Source organism: Poecile atricapillus, chromosome 3 (assembly GCF_030490865.1).
Source record: "Poecile atricapillus isolate bPoeAtr1 chromosome 3, bPoeAtr1.hap1, whole genome shotgun sequence".
Lineage (NCBI taxonomy): Eukaryota > Metazoa > Chordata > Aves > Passeriformes > Paridae > Poecile > Poecile atricapillus.
In genome coordinates this window covers 78931870-78945686 of record NC_081251.1, presented here as the reverse complement: position 1 = coordinate 78945686, position 13817 = coordinate 78931870, and the positions used below count along the sequence as shown (strand labels likewise).

Sequence of the window (13817 nt, the reverse complement as noted above, 5' to 3'; positions counted from 1 at the left end):
ATTCTTTTCTACTTATTTACATCCCCATCTCCTTATAAATATAATCTCTTTCATTTTTTCAAGTGAAAAATGCAGGATTGATTTTAGTTTGTAAAATGTCTGTATATTACCCTGTGACTGGGACTTTACAATTGAGAGTGCACCATGTTGAAACACTTGGTATTGTGAAAAAGGGTCAGCAGTGTGACTTCATAATTGTTTTGGTAATTGTATCCACTATTTTTAAATGTGGTTTTTGTCTGGTTTTAATTTATTTCGTTATAGTAGTAGTAGTAATAATAATAATAATATATACCATATGTTGTTGTTACTATCATCATCATTGTTATCACTGTTATTATTTTGATCAGCTGTGATTTTCTTTTAATATCTTTCCTAAAAATTAAATTAAAACTTTTTTGCATTATGAAGCTGGTAATCTATTTTTACTTAGGCCAGAACTGTTTTCCTGCTTATATATTCTAAGAATAATGAAAAAAATATGGTAGTACTGCATTTTAAAATCACACAGAAATACTACTATAAGTGGGGATAGTTGAATAATGCCAAGAGTTAAATTTAGCTCGTCTCTTTAGTACTTAGTGTTTGGAGACACTAACCATTGAAACAGAAAGGCTTTTCTCTAGAGGTAAATGTGGTTTAATAAGATGGATTAATTTTTTTTAATTTTATTTCCATTAGGAAACCAGTGGAGTTTTATAAATAATAGCCTTCACACTCAGAGTCTGAGCAGATCTACTAAAGGCAACAGTAGTCTCGATAGACTGTATTCCCGAAAGATCAGAAAACAGCTTGTGCATCATAAACAGGTGACTGCCTGCATGGTAGTGGCTATTTTCACAGAAGTATGTCTCATTTATAGGATACCTCATTTCTTGAAACAACAGCTTTGGCACTGGGACTCATTCAGCCTTGCTTTTGCATAGGTCTGATTCTGTAGCTAAAGGCTGCCTAACTTCTTTGACATTCATCTAAAACCATGGGGCAAGGGATCTGCTGGAAAAACAAATGTTGGCGTGTACTGTTGTACTCTATTGGACAATAAATATAATGAACTTTCTATGTAAATCTGAGTACACCTAAGCGCAAGCACCTAAACTGTGGTTTAAAAATATGTTAAAAGCTCAAGTTACAGTTTGAACTGAAGATTGCTATCATGTGAACATACTGATCCTTTTAACATCTTATTGCTTAAATTTTCATTTATTCCTATTAACATTTTCTTTTAGCAACTTAACTTATTAAAAGCAAAACAGAAGGCTTTGGTGGAACAGATGGAAAAAGAGAAAATACAAAGCAACAAAGGATCATCATACAAACTTTTAGTAGAACAGGCAAAACTAAAGCAGGCTACTTCAAAGGTATGATGCTCTGAAACTGTAACTGACTTCTTGTCCTTTGTGTGAAAAGACCTGTTCCTGCAAAGTCATTTTTGTCCTACTTTGACTTTATTGTAAAAAGTTGTTTCATCATGGCTGCTATCAAGAATATTCTAATACTGAAATAAAGCAGCCATCTGGAAATTAATTGCTCTGGGAAAAATAGTTTATCATTCTACAGGGTTCTTTTAGGTAGTCATGGCCAAAATTACTAATAAACTTGTAGCTTTGGGAATGCCAGTCATGTCATTAAACTTTTTATAACATACAGCAATAGAAGGATAAAGTAGTACTTTACATTGCTAGCTTTTATGCATGATGCTCTCCTAGATGCTTTCCTGGTTGAGTAATCAGAAAATTAATCATGCCAATATCTGTCTTCCAAAACTAATAAATATGACTTCTGAGAATTATTTTTTAAGTTTGTCATAAGCTCCTTAGCTTCCTGAAGGTACCCACCACTTCAATTTTGGCATCTTGAAGTAAGCCCCAGATAATTGCAAGTTGATGATGCAGTTAAAGATTTCTGTTGGTTATGAGAGGAGATGCTGAAATTTAAGGATTTTAGGCGATGACTGCAGGGAACACAAAAAATGTGTAAATCTTTCTAGCTACCAAACTTTGGTGTCTCTTGAAATATTTACGCCCTAGATCAAGAAGTACTCATGTCTGTTAGAATACCTGAAAATAGGTTTGTGGAAGGAGTTGACATGGTGTGGGACCTTAAAGGCAAAAAAACTGCTAGTAATTTGGGGGAAAAAAAAGCACTAGCATAAAAATAAAGCCCTAAGTTTTTACTAACTGTGCTTGTCATGAGCTGTTCTTTCCTGCACTATCTTCTGCTTTATTCCAGCAGGTTATACCATGGGGGCTGTTCCACTGGTGGCTCCTTGAGACATCTTTTAAACAAGATACTGGCTGAACTGTGCTGTCCAGCTGTTTTAAGTTTCACTTTATAGTAGCCATGTTGCATAAAAAAAATGCGTTGAACTAAAGATCTTTCCTCTTGTAGTTTGACTTGTAGTTAAGATGTTGCTGTAAACTTGATAGTTGCATTTCATGCAGGTTTTGCTATTTCTATTTGATATTGCCTACTAAGCACGTTTAGTTATGACAAGCTCTGAGTGACGTAAAACATGTACTGCATTTAGGAGAAAGTGAAACCTTTGTCTTAGTAAATAGCTCTTTTCTTTGGTCCGCTTTAGTAGCTACTCGTTAAGTGAGATTATAAGAGGCATTTGTATTATCTAATGATTGCTAGTGTAGCTGATACAATGAGCTGAGCTGCTAAATGAATGCCCTTGGTGGATGAGAGGATTAATAAAAGCACCTTCTTTTCTCCATCGCATGTAGGCCCTCTGTCAAAAAGGTTGTAGTTCAGAGCCATGATCAAAAATCAAACTAGTTCAATTTATGGTATGGCTAATGCATACTTTGTATAATGGCACTATTAAGTAATTTAGAAATTACTGATGATTTATTAAATTTGAAGAACTGAAACGTCAGTGTTCTTGTAAGAGTAAATTTCCTTATTGACTATTTTTATATCCAGTTTGCTTTATGGTAACTGTAGCTTTATGTACAGGTGTGGAAATATGAAAGAAACTTTGAAAATATGTATTTTCAATATGTGTTATGACATACATAAGGCTTAATTGGCAGTTCTGCAGAACTGAATTTGATTATGCATTTGTCATCTAAGATAACATGCTGCCAAAACAAATTTCTGCCAATAAAGCCTTAATTCCATTCCAGATTCTCATATATTTTTAGACTTTCTTTTATTTTTTTAAGAAGTTCCACAGTCTTTGTTATTGCTGCCACACTGATTCATTGGGAAAAGATTTAGAGGCCAGTTTTAAACTGTAACTGTTGTTTCAAATTTAATTTCTGCAGCACTTCAAGGACTTAATACGTTTGCGTCGAACTGCAGAATGGCCTCGTTCTTCTTTAGATACGGAAGTATCAACAGCAAAGGAAACTCCAGAAATTGAACCACTTCCCTTTACACTGGCACATGAACGTTGCATTTCTGTAGTGCAAAAGCTGGCACTCTTTCTCTTGTCCATGGACTTTACTTGTCATGCAGATTTACTTCTTTTTGTTTGTAAGGTAAACAGAATATGGAACATCACTATGTAGCTGCAGCAGCAACCACATTGAATTAGTTTTCTATTACTACTTTTTTGCTTGTTTGCTTGTAAAAATCAGCTGCAGCACTAAAATTTCTAATAATTTATGGTGAGGTAGTTTTTCTGATCTGTCACTTTTTGTGTGATTTACAGTATGGTGGCTTCAGACTTGCATGGAAAAATTAACTTTAAAAAAATATATTCATGTAATTACACTCATAAAATTCTAAAGTGTGGGCTGGTAAAGATACCTGATTTATTTATAAGCAAAATCTAATAATCATATAAAATAAAGTTACTATATACTTTCATAGGGCTAACTATGAATAGGCATATATTTAACTTTCTTCGTTTTTAATAGGTTCTTGCTAGAATTGCAAATGCTACAAGACCAACAATTCATTTATGCGAGATTGTAAATGAGGCTCAATTAGAACGATTATTGCTGCTTCTTGTTGGAACTGACTTTAACAGAGGAGACATCTCTTGGGGAGGAGCATGGGCTCAGTATTCTCTGACTTGTATGCTACAGGATATTCTAGCAGGTTTGTTTTAAGTTCATATTTTTCAGGAGATATCTTGCACTTGAATCTTTCTTCCTTTAATATTTTGGAGGGGGGTTTTCACTATGTTAGAATATGCTGATACAATACAAATTACAAAAAAAACCCCCAAGGAAATCATAACATTTAGATTAGAATTGCAATTGGAGTGACTTGTGCATTGAAAAGCTAATTTTTATGTGACCCTGATTATTTGAAAATTATTCAAAACTCTTCCCCTTGAGGAAATAGCCCCCAGGGAATTTAGGGTTAGATGAAAAAATGACAGTTGGCATAGACACTAGGATGTTAATTTGTAATGGGAATAAAGCTTGAAATGAAGTTGTCAACTTAATTTAATACCTAGGAGAGTTGTTGGCACCTATAGCAGCTGAAGCTATGGAAGAGAGTGCTTTGGGAGAAGATGCTGGAGCTTCGGCTGGAGATTCTGATGACTCTCTCCAGCAGTCCACAGTGCAGTTAGTGGAAACCATAGATGAGCCTTTGACACATGACATCACAGGTAAATTATTCCATAATTTTGTATATGTGTATTTATTGAAAGGAATAAAAAAAGTTTTCTCCCCTATTAAGGTATCAGTAAAAGACTTTTTGGTGATAGCATAAATAGATTCTTATATTATAGGCAGATTGAGTAATTCTTCAAGTGAGTTTTACATCTGACTAGTAAAAAATTCTTATTTTTCCTATTATTTTTAAAAAGACAACTTGATTGCATATTTTAACTTTTTACATCCTTGTTTTATAATTTTTGCTTACTAGAGTTAATACTCTTTTAATGATTCAAGGTGCCCCACCCTTGTCATCACTGGAAAAAGATAAGGACATTGATCTTGAATTGCTGCAAGACCTGATGGAAGTCGATATTGATCCTTTAGATATTGATTTGGAAAAAGATCCCCTTGCAGCCAAAGTCTTCAAGGTATGTCACACCTAAATTTTCAGGATAACCTTTACATGTGAGATAGAAAAATCCTTACTCTCTTACACTTCTTCAGTAGTAGAATTTGATGTCTTAAACCTGCTGCTATTTTTTTATAATGTTTAATGTGGAATGACAGGCAAGAATATAAATTTTCGTATCTCAGTTGACCACAAAATATTTTGCTTTTGCATGAAGGTACTGGTGTAAACAAGAGGTTCTGAGTTTACTCACACTTTAGCAGGTGTTAGACAACAAAAGCATAGTAGAAAAATACTTGTCCTTTTTTTTAAGAATAGAGCACCATTTCTGTGACTGATCTGAAGATGAGTTTATACTGTTAGTATTGTATTTAAAAAAGGAAGGCAGTAGCTTGTGCTTGTATTGGCTTGAGACTATGAAGAGAAGCAGCTTCACTTCAAAATTTACTTTACTGAGGAACAAGAAAATTACTAAGTACTTTTATAGTTAAAATGAAGGCTAAACATATACGTTGTACAATTACAATTTCGTCATTGTATGTGAAAAACCAAAAGTATTTAGATTTTAAAGAAATAGGCTGTTTATAATTAAAGGCTGAGTCTCTTTGTTTAGAAGGAAGACATTTGGAGTTTTTCCATGCCTCTGACTATTGTCTTAAACCCCTTTTTTGAATTAACCTAAATTATCTGTCTCACCACTTGCTCAGAAAACACTGATTTTTTTTTCTGTAATCCCTCATATGTCCTTCCACCTATTACCTATCATTTAAAGATTTTTACTTTAAATCTCAGGCTACTGCCAAAAATTATACCTACTGCTGAGTTTGTGTTACTGATCATTTCCTGTCTTCTTTAGTCTCCTATCATGTCATGTGACAGTACTCTCTAGTCAGCTTTATCCAAGATACCTTAATCGTCTTATTACCTGCTTTGATGTCTACCAAAAAACAGCCATAAAACTACTGCTTCATTCTTAATACTTCTAATATTTGCTTCCATATCTGTAAAATGACAGTTGGTATTGGATCTCACCATTAAAAAGACCAGCATATACAAATTGCCTTTATACAGTGTGATATTACTTTTTTTCCTTGTGATCCATATGCTTTCTTAGTGTCTTCAATTATGACACAAGTAGAGATTCTTTTTCTGAGCCTCACTCTGGTTTCAAGGTACTTAATTAGTACAGTTAATAGTATAGTATTCTGTCTTGAGAGCTCCTCAGAATATCTGTGTAATACTCCCAAATTTACAATATGGTACAAATGTGTGAAGAAAAAATGATGAAAACATTTTCAAATTGTCTTCTTGAATCTTTGAGGAAGCTAACTACATTGCTGGATTTTGACAATTGCTAAGGATTCAGTAGCTTATACTGCAATAAGAATTGAAACAATTTTCTAAAGCTCTTGGAACCAATCTTCTGGTTTTAATTTTCATTAACTTCAAATTTTGCTGTTAGTAAATTAAAACTTTTGGCAATGTGAAGATTTGCTGTTTATTGTTTTTCCTTGGTTTTTTGTTTGTTTTTTAAGCCTATAAGCAGCACGTGGTACGACTACTGGGGTGCTGAATATGGCACCTACAATTACAATCCTTACATTGGTGGTGTTGGAATTCCAGTTGCAAAACCACCTGTAACTACAGAGAAAAATGGATCACAAACTGTCAGCATATCAGTCTCTCAAGGTAAGCAATGAATTAAAGTTCTCTTTCATTTATTCATTTCATTCTCTCTTGGGGTCTCTTTTCTGTAATACTGTATTAGACACCTTAGGACAAGAAATTATTATAGCAATATCTATGTATTTTAAGGTGAAAGAATTGCATTTTATATATGCCACATTTTTTTTCCTGTAGTAACTGAGAGACTATAATGTGAAAGCTACATTTAAAAAAGCCCAACATAGCAGAAAATCTCATTTTCTAAACATTTTGGAATGCACTTGTAGGCAGTTTTAAATCTTTCCTGTTTTCTCAAGAAATTTTGGAATCTTTTCTAGTTGGCTCTACCCCGCAGGAGTGAAGTGGCACACTTGTTTCATTTGTAGGAGTACTACTGAACTGGGTGATAGAGCTTCATACTGCCACACTGGGAAAAACAACTTTTTGGTTCTCATTTGAGAGCTATTGCCTTAGGAAGAAATGACTTGAACATATGCAGATTGCCATGTGTGATAGTAAAGGGAGTGTGGAAAGAAATATGGTTGTGTTTCACAGAAATAGTGTTTTCATAATTACATGTTTCAGGTCTGTAAGAGTGTTATAGAAAGAGGAACAAATTAAAGGTGAGATTAGCTCAGTTGTTCAGAGCTTGGTGGTGATAACACCAAGGTTGTGGGTCTAATCCCCGGACGGGCTATTCTCTTTGGAGTTGGACTTGGTGATCCTTGTGGGTTCCCTCCAATTCCAAATAATCTGTGGTTCTGTAATTATATATGTCCTTGATATAACTCAGATTTACCTTTTTTGTTGCCTTCTGTAGCTTTAGATGCACGTCTCGAAGTTGGACTTGAGCAGCAGGCTGAGCTGATGCTGAAAATGATGTCCACACTGGAGGCTGATTCCATTTTACAAGCATTAACAAACACATCTCCTACATGTAACTGCATGTTGTCAAATCATTCTCTGCACATAATGATCATAAAATTTGAATATGAATTTGAAATTTGTAGTAATGTTTTCTGCAGTCACATGGTAGCTTAGAATAAGTCACATTTTGCTTGAATTTTCTTATTAGACTGAACTTCAGAGATAGTTCTTTATTCAGACTATTGAATAACTTACATGCCTGTCTTTAAGACATTTTGTGAAACAGTCAACTATGCATGTGGATTATGCTACAAAGGAGGGAAAGTTTTCATTTTTACATCTAAGTGCAAGTGAACATTAAGCTTCCTGTGTGAAGCTTCATTCCTAGTGTTTAAAAACTCTTTGCATTTGACAGCTACACCAACTAAGTGAAGAAAGTGAAAATACTTGAATACAATTTTGAACTCATCTGTTCAGTGAGCTTTATGTTACAAAAACACTCACAGAGTGTTTTACTTTTGAACTTTTTTTCAGTGAGTTGTGCTGCACATATTGTTAAAATGTGTTTCTTTGCAGCCCTCTGGATACCTTAATGTGCATGCAGTTGTTGGTTGACTATGTAGTGAATGCAGTACGTTTAGTGACATCTTCAGACTTTATTCTCTGGAAGTTCATTATTGTCTGCAACAATTGTACTATAATGCGTGAAAAACATGTTCCAATTGTTTCTCTTACCATTGTGTTACCAGGACACTGCTGTAGTAGCAGTGTGGACTCAGTTCCAAAGTTTTTGTGAAGATGGAAATGTCAGATATTCAAGTATGCCACTCCTATGGTAGTCAGTAGTCCAATTCAACTGAACACTACGTTGAATATGTTCTTCTAATTTGTAAAAAAGTGTATTTGACTTAAATATAAAATGCAGGGAAATAAGTATGAAATCACTTCTGGCAACTTTTCAAAGTAATTCATGAAGGGATGGTACCCTGTTTTGTTTTCTAGTGACACAGTCTCCCAGTGGCACAGATGATTCATTGCTGAGGGGATTGCATGCTGCTAACCAAAATGCCCAGCTGATTGTGCAGTTGTCATCTATACCTATGCTGAGCGCATGCTTCAACAAACTCTTTTCCATGCTACAGGTCCACCATGTTCAGGTAGAGAATTTTGAACTTAGATGTTCTGATAGTATTTATCTCTAAATTTGAGAGTTGTTTTCCTCTACTTCTTGCTACTTAGGATTCAAGTAATCTGTTATGTTAGGTGCTTTATCACTTATGAATATGTCACGAACAACAGTACCAATAATGTAATAAACAAGGTGCTGAAAGCTTTTGTCAAATAGGACATTGCTTGTTACAGTGGGAAACTGGTATACATCTTCATATTTAAAAACAAGTTTGTATGTCCACTGAATGATAATTGTTTGCTTATTGATGAAAAATGTCTCTAAGTTACACTTGATGACAAATTGAGACTTGAATAAACCCCCAAGCGTCCAAGTCTATCTTCTTTGGCATTTCTTTGAGCAGATTGGATTGGATAACTTGCAAAGGTTCCTTCTGAATTATCCAATGATCCTGTATGTTAATAGCAAATTTAAAAGTTTGCTTTTTGAAAAGACATTGCTTTAGCAATGCTTTTCTTGATTTATACAAAGGAATGCCATGCATGCTGTAATGATTAGATGCCTGCCTACTACTTGATATTTTGATAGAGTGGTTGACTCCATCCCTCAGTTGTTCTTTAAATACCTCATCCAAACACAGTTTCTTGTGTAAACATCCTTGATGCTTCCCCAGAATATCTAAAGAGCTATTTTCCTCAGGGGAATTACTCAGAGGAAGCATCATTCTCTCTGAGCTTTCTCATTAAATAAATGGGCCTTCTAAATAATTTTGGTTGATGGGGAAACATCATTTTAATAACATTCCAAAAGATTCCATGCAAACCTGTAAGCCTGTACAGGTCACAGGTATAAGGTTATGATAAAGGTATTTCTGAAGAGAGTGTAGAGCTGCATTTTCTTAACACAAGTTTGAAGAAACTTCCTAAGAGAAGCTATTTGGAAGAAATCAGTTACAGAAACAATAGCAAAAGCATTTGTTAGCTAGGCTGAATTTGCCTTGAATATTATGTTTAGCAGAATTTTTAAATCCAGTAAAGGAGAGAGCGTGTGTGTGCAGTGGAACAGTAGCAGCTGAGAATGTAGATCAGGCTTTTAAAATTAAAACTTTGATGCTCTGGAGTTCTGAATTTTGGTCTTATGGTGGGGTTTGTTTCTCTTTCTTTCAGCTTGAATCCCTGTTGCAGCTGTGGCTCACATTAAGCCTGAATTCCAGCTCCTCTGGAAGTAAAGATAGTGGTGCTGATATTTTCCTTTATAATGCTAACCGAATACCTGTTGTTTCCCTGAACCAAGGTAAAATACATTAAATGTGGGAAATAAGTTTGGGTTTGTTTTTCTTTTTAATACTCAATTTTTGCTAATAAGCAAAAAGTATTGCAGTGAGTATTTTTGATAAGATCAGTGTTGAGAGAATTTCTGTGTTCTTATTAAAGAACTTTTGGTCTCATTTCCTTCTTAAAGTGAAAAATACATTGCTAGTGTGTAACTGAGAATTGATTCGTTCAATTTTTATAAAGTTTATTAGAAATGAAATGGTAAAATCTGTGGTTCTTAACTGATAATTATTCTCAAGAGGACTCATTAAAATATACTTTTTAGTCTGAGATGAACAGTGCAACTGTATGCACTTTTCTGTTGAATTTCATCTCCTTTATACCATCCTATGATTTCTCCCTCAATGAAGGGGTCAGCAGAATGGGAAAGCTCCATTACTGTTAACTACTAATCTAATACAAAGACATGCTGAATGTTTTTTTCTTGCAATATGTTGTACTATATAATTAAGAAAGTCTGTTCTATCTTGTGGTGATTATCCAAAATGTTAATGCCTGATATAATGAACCTGACTTAGATGAGAACATTTGAAACCAGTTTCTTTGCATCGTTTTCTTTGAGATGTCAGGGACTCTGCACACTGTAGAAGGTTCTGTGAAGTATTGGTGAGGTTTCTTTTCCTAATTTCCTGCAACAGTGGTTGGCAAAATGAAATGAATGCAAGGAACAATAATATTAATAACAATAATCAGCATAGCACCTCACAGTAAAAAATAGAAATGTATTGAAACCTTGAAGATTAAAACTTGGAAAAAACTGTTTCTTGACAGCTTCAGTAACTAGCTTCCTGTCAGTTCTGGCATGGTATCCTAATACTTTACTCCGGACATGGTGCCTTGTGCTTCACAGCCTAACGCTCATGACAAATATGCAGCTTAATGGTAAGTTTGGTTAGTTTTCTTATGTTGACAGTTTTAATGATGTACAAGTGAGTGTTGATTCCATCAAAAGACTTCCAGAATATTCCTTTTGTAATATATATACTTTTGTTCTCCATTAACTCTCGCCTTTTCAAGAGTGAGCTTCTTGAATTGCTTGTACCATGGGAAATAGAAACCCTTATGGTAAAAGAAAATGTCATTGTAAGTAAGTCATCATTGTCTTCCAAAACAACATTTTAGGACTAGCTAATGATCCTTGGGAATTAGTTTTGTAGTATGAGAAGCAGCAGAGATGAATGATTAAATTACTATGAATGAGACTTTTCTGACAGAGTAGGAATATTTTTGTAAATATGCAGGTACCAGTCACTGGCTAGATTAAGCTATCTGAAAATAATCCCCTAGCAGCTGAATCTACTAAAATAGAAATCCAGCCATTTAATTTCCCTATGCATACCAGTAGATCTCACACTAGAAATAATCTCACTTTGTGAATGAGATTTTGCCACAAGACTGATAGAAATTAAAGGAAGTAGTTTTTAAAAGCTGCTTATGAATCTTTTTTTTTTGTATTTGCCATTTCCAATCATTGACTTTCAGATGCACTTTGTTCTTAAAATTTTTACTTTCTGTCCCCTTTCTGTGATGTTATTTAGATATCAGTCTCACAAAAATCTGAAATTTTTGCTGTCAGGTGAAGTAGAGCTGCAAAAAACTAATGAAAGAGACCTGTTATGCACAAACTTAGACTTCACTCTTACTCTTAGTATTTGAGAATAGAACATGGCCTAATTTCTGGTATAACTGCTTTCAGTTAACAAGCACATGGACTGTCAACTCTTCAGTTTGTATCAGTAGACTGGCAAAAATTTCCAAAATTTATGTAGTGTGCATCACTGGGGTCATATGTGAATGTCTTGCAAGTGTTACGAGGCTCAGTGTTCTTCTCTGACACTGACAGGCAGCTGCATGTTTGCAGGAGTTTCTTTGGTAGTTGCCTGAGATCAGTAGGTGAATAAAAACCTCCTTGGAAGCAACCCCTATGGTTCATGGCAGGAACTTGAGCATATGAATGTGGTTGTGCATTTTTTGTATGTAGGCTTGTGAGTTGGAGTTGTGTTGGGAAGGGTTGGAGATGCAAGTGTCATGATGTGTCCCTAAAAGGCTGGGTCACAAGTTCTTGTTAATTGATCCCTTGGGGTGGATTAGAGTGAAATAACACTACTGAGTGATCAGTGTTCATTTATATATATGTATATATATACACAGAGTGAGAGAGAGAGCTATAGATATGTATCTAAAATAAACCTATATGGAAGGTTTATTTTTAGAAAAAATTGGTTGTAATGAAGAGGAGGTATGTAGCTGTTATGGTTATTATCTGTAAAAATGAAACCAGAAGTATAAAGATATCACTTAGGAAAACATATAAAGGAATAAAAGAAAGGGTAAGAGCAGATTGGGGGGAGGAAAGATATCGCCACCTGTGGATCCAGAGACAAGATTTGATTGTTGCAATTTAGAGATTCATTGATGGAGTTGATGGTCACAGTTTTGATCCATCCAGAGTGGGGGAAGCCTAGGAAATAGAGCTCAATGGGTTAATACACATTCAAGTTCAGGTGGGAATGCCCAGGTACCCCCACTGGGGGAGAGTTCTGCACTGTCTGATGCAGCATGAGATCATGCACAGTCTTATGGTGGAAGGCCCCATAAATGAGTCTGGGGGCACTTTGGGGGTCTTTGATGGTTTGACACCACCTAAGACATGAGGTGGTCGTGTTAAAATCAGTGTAGTTGAATCAGTTACACCTTATCAGAAGCGATGAACACCTTCAGGCTTACGTGTGAATGTCTCTATAACTCCCCCAGGGAGGAGCTGTACACCTGTGCCAGTTGTGAAAGGGAGAACATTGGCATGATGGCATCTATCAAAAAGCATTGTCCCACTTTTGCAGGATCTGTTTCATATCATGCCTTATTCAGTGTTTTGAACTGAGTCAGTATACTACTACTGCAAGAATAAGACTTCACATTCAGTAAAGCTCATTTGTTTGATCACTTATTTGTTTGATTTGAAGGGTGTATTTTAATTCAAATTCCAGTCTTCAGAGTTCTTATCTGTTAAGCTCCCTACAGTTTTATTCTGAGAAGTCTTTGCATGTGCCAAGAACAAAAGTACTGTGATTGTTTACAAGGTAATAGAATACTTTGTCTCGCAAATTAAAAGATGCATTTGAACCTTACTGAAGCGTTGGACTAACAAAGAGAGACAAATCAAAAACGACTGTATGTATTGCACCTACAAAATTAATCTCTATTTTCAGGAATATTGCCTTAGCAAGCTTGGAACACTGATTGGATGGTTTTGGGGCTTTGTATCTGTACTTACTGGAAAACTTGGAATTGTAGTCCAGAATAAGAAGGTTTTGGTAGCTGATTTAGATAACAATATTTCCACATCATGAAATAAATATAAGGGATTTGCACAATAAGTATTTGATTTATGCTTAATGTTTAAGATTACACATGTAATTTTATGTCTTTATTTTTAAGCTGGTCCAAGCAGTGCCATTGGAGCTCAGGAAAGTACTGCCCAATTGTTGGTGTCAGATCCCAACCTAATTCATGTGTTGGTGAAATTTCTTTCTGGCACTAACCCTCATGGAACAAATCAACACAGTCCACAGGTAATGAGCAATTAAAATAAGAGAAAAACATTCTGTAATAGGATTCCAAGACACTTGACAGAAATATATGCTCATTCATAATGTATTATATCCTTGTTTCTTCTTCTAGTTAGAGTCTTAGCTGGTTCTGATGAGCAGCCATAGGGAGGTTCATGTTGTTAATATGCTCTCCGTAATGCTGGTATGTTTTCACAACTCTCTGGAGACTTGTGGACACAGTGAGAAGATGCCATATGTGAATGGAGTGTTCCATTCAGTTACTTTCCCAAAATC

The 13817-nt window shown here is 35.1% G+C and overlaps 1 protein-coding gene across 3 annotated transcripts in view; it reads left to right on the top strand.

Annotated features, from left to right (window-relative positions):
- Nucleotides 1–13817, top strand: part of BIRC6 (baculoviral IAP repeat containing 6) — a 174208-nt gene that overhangs the window by 66149 nt on the left and 94242 nt on the right. For 2 of the 3 annotated variants that reach the window (XM_058834201.1, XM_058834202.1), the window contains exons 33-44: nucleotides 682–809; nucleotides 1230–1361; nucleotides 3276–3491; nucleotides 3873–4056; nucleotides 4421–4576; nucleotides 4863–4996; nucleotides 6513–6666; nucleotides 7463–7579; nucleotides 8512–8666; nucleotides 9805–9931; nucleotides 10744–10854; nucleotides 13411–13544. In XM_058834201.1, coding sequence (XP_058690184.1) covers nucleotides 682–809; nucleotides 1230–1361; nucleotides 3276–3491; nucleotides 3873–4056; nucleotides 4421–4576; nucleotides 4863–4996; nucleotides 6513–6666; nucleotides 7463–7579; nucleotides 8512–8666; nucleotides 9805–9931; nucleotides 10744–10854; nucleotides 13411–13544 — 1748 coding nt within the window. The remainder of the gene's footprint in view (nucleotides 1–681; nucleotides 810–1229; nucleotides 1362–3275; nucleotides 3492–3872; nucleotides 4057–4420; nucleotides 4577–4862; nucleotides 4997–6512; nucleotides 6667–7462; nucleotides 7580–8511; nucleotides 8667–9804; nucleotides 9932–10743; nucleotides 10855–13410; nucleotides 13545–13817) is intronic. The other variant, XM_058834203.1, reaches the window with a different exon arrangement.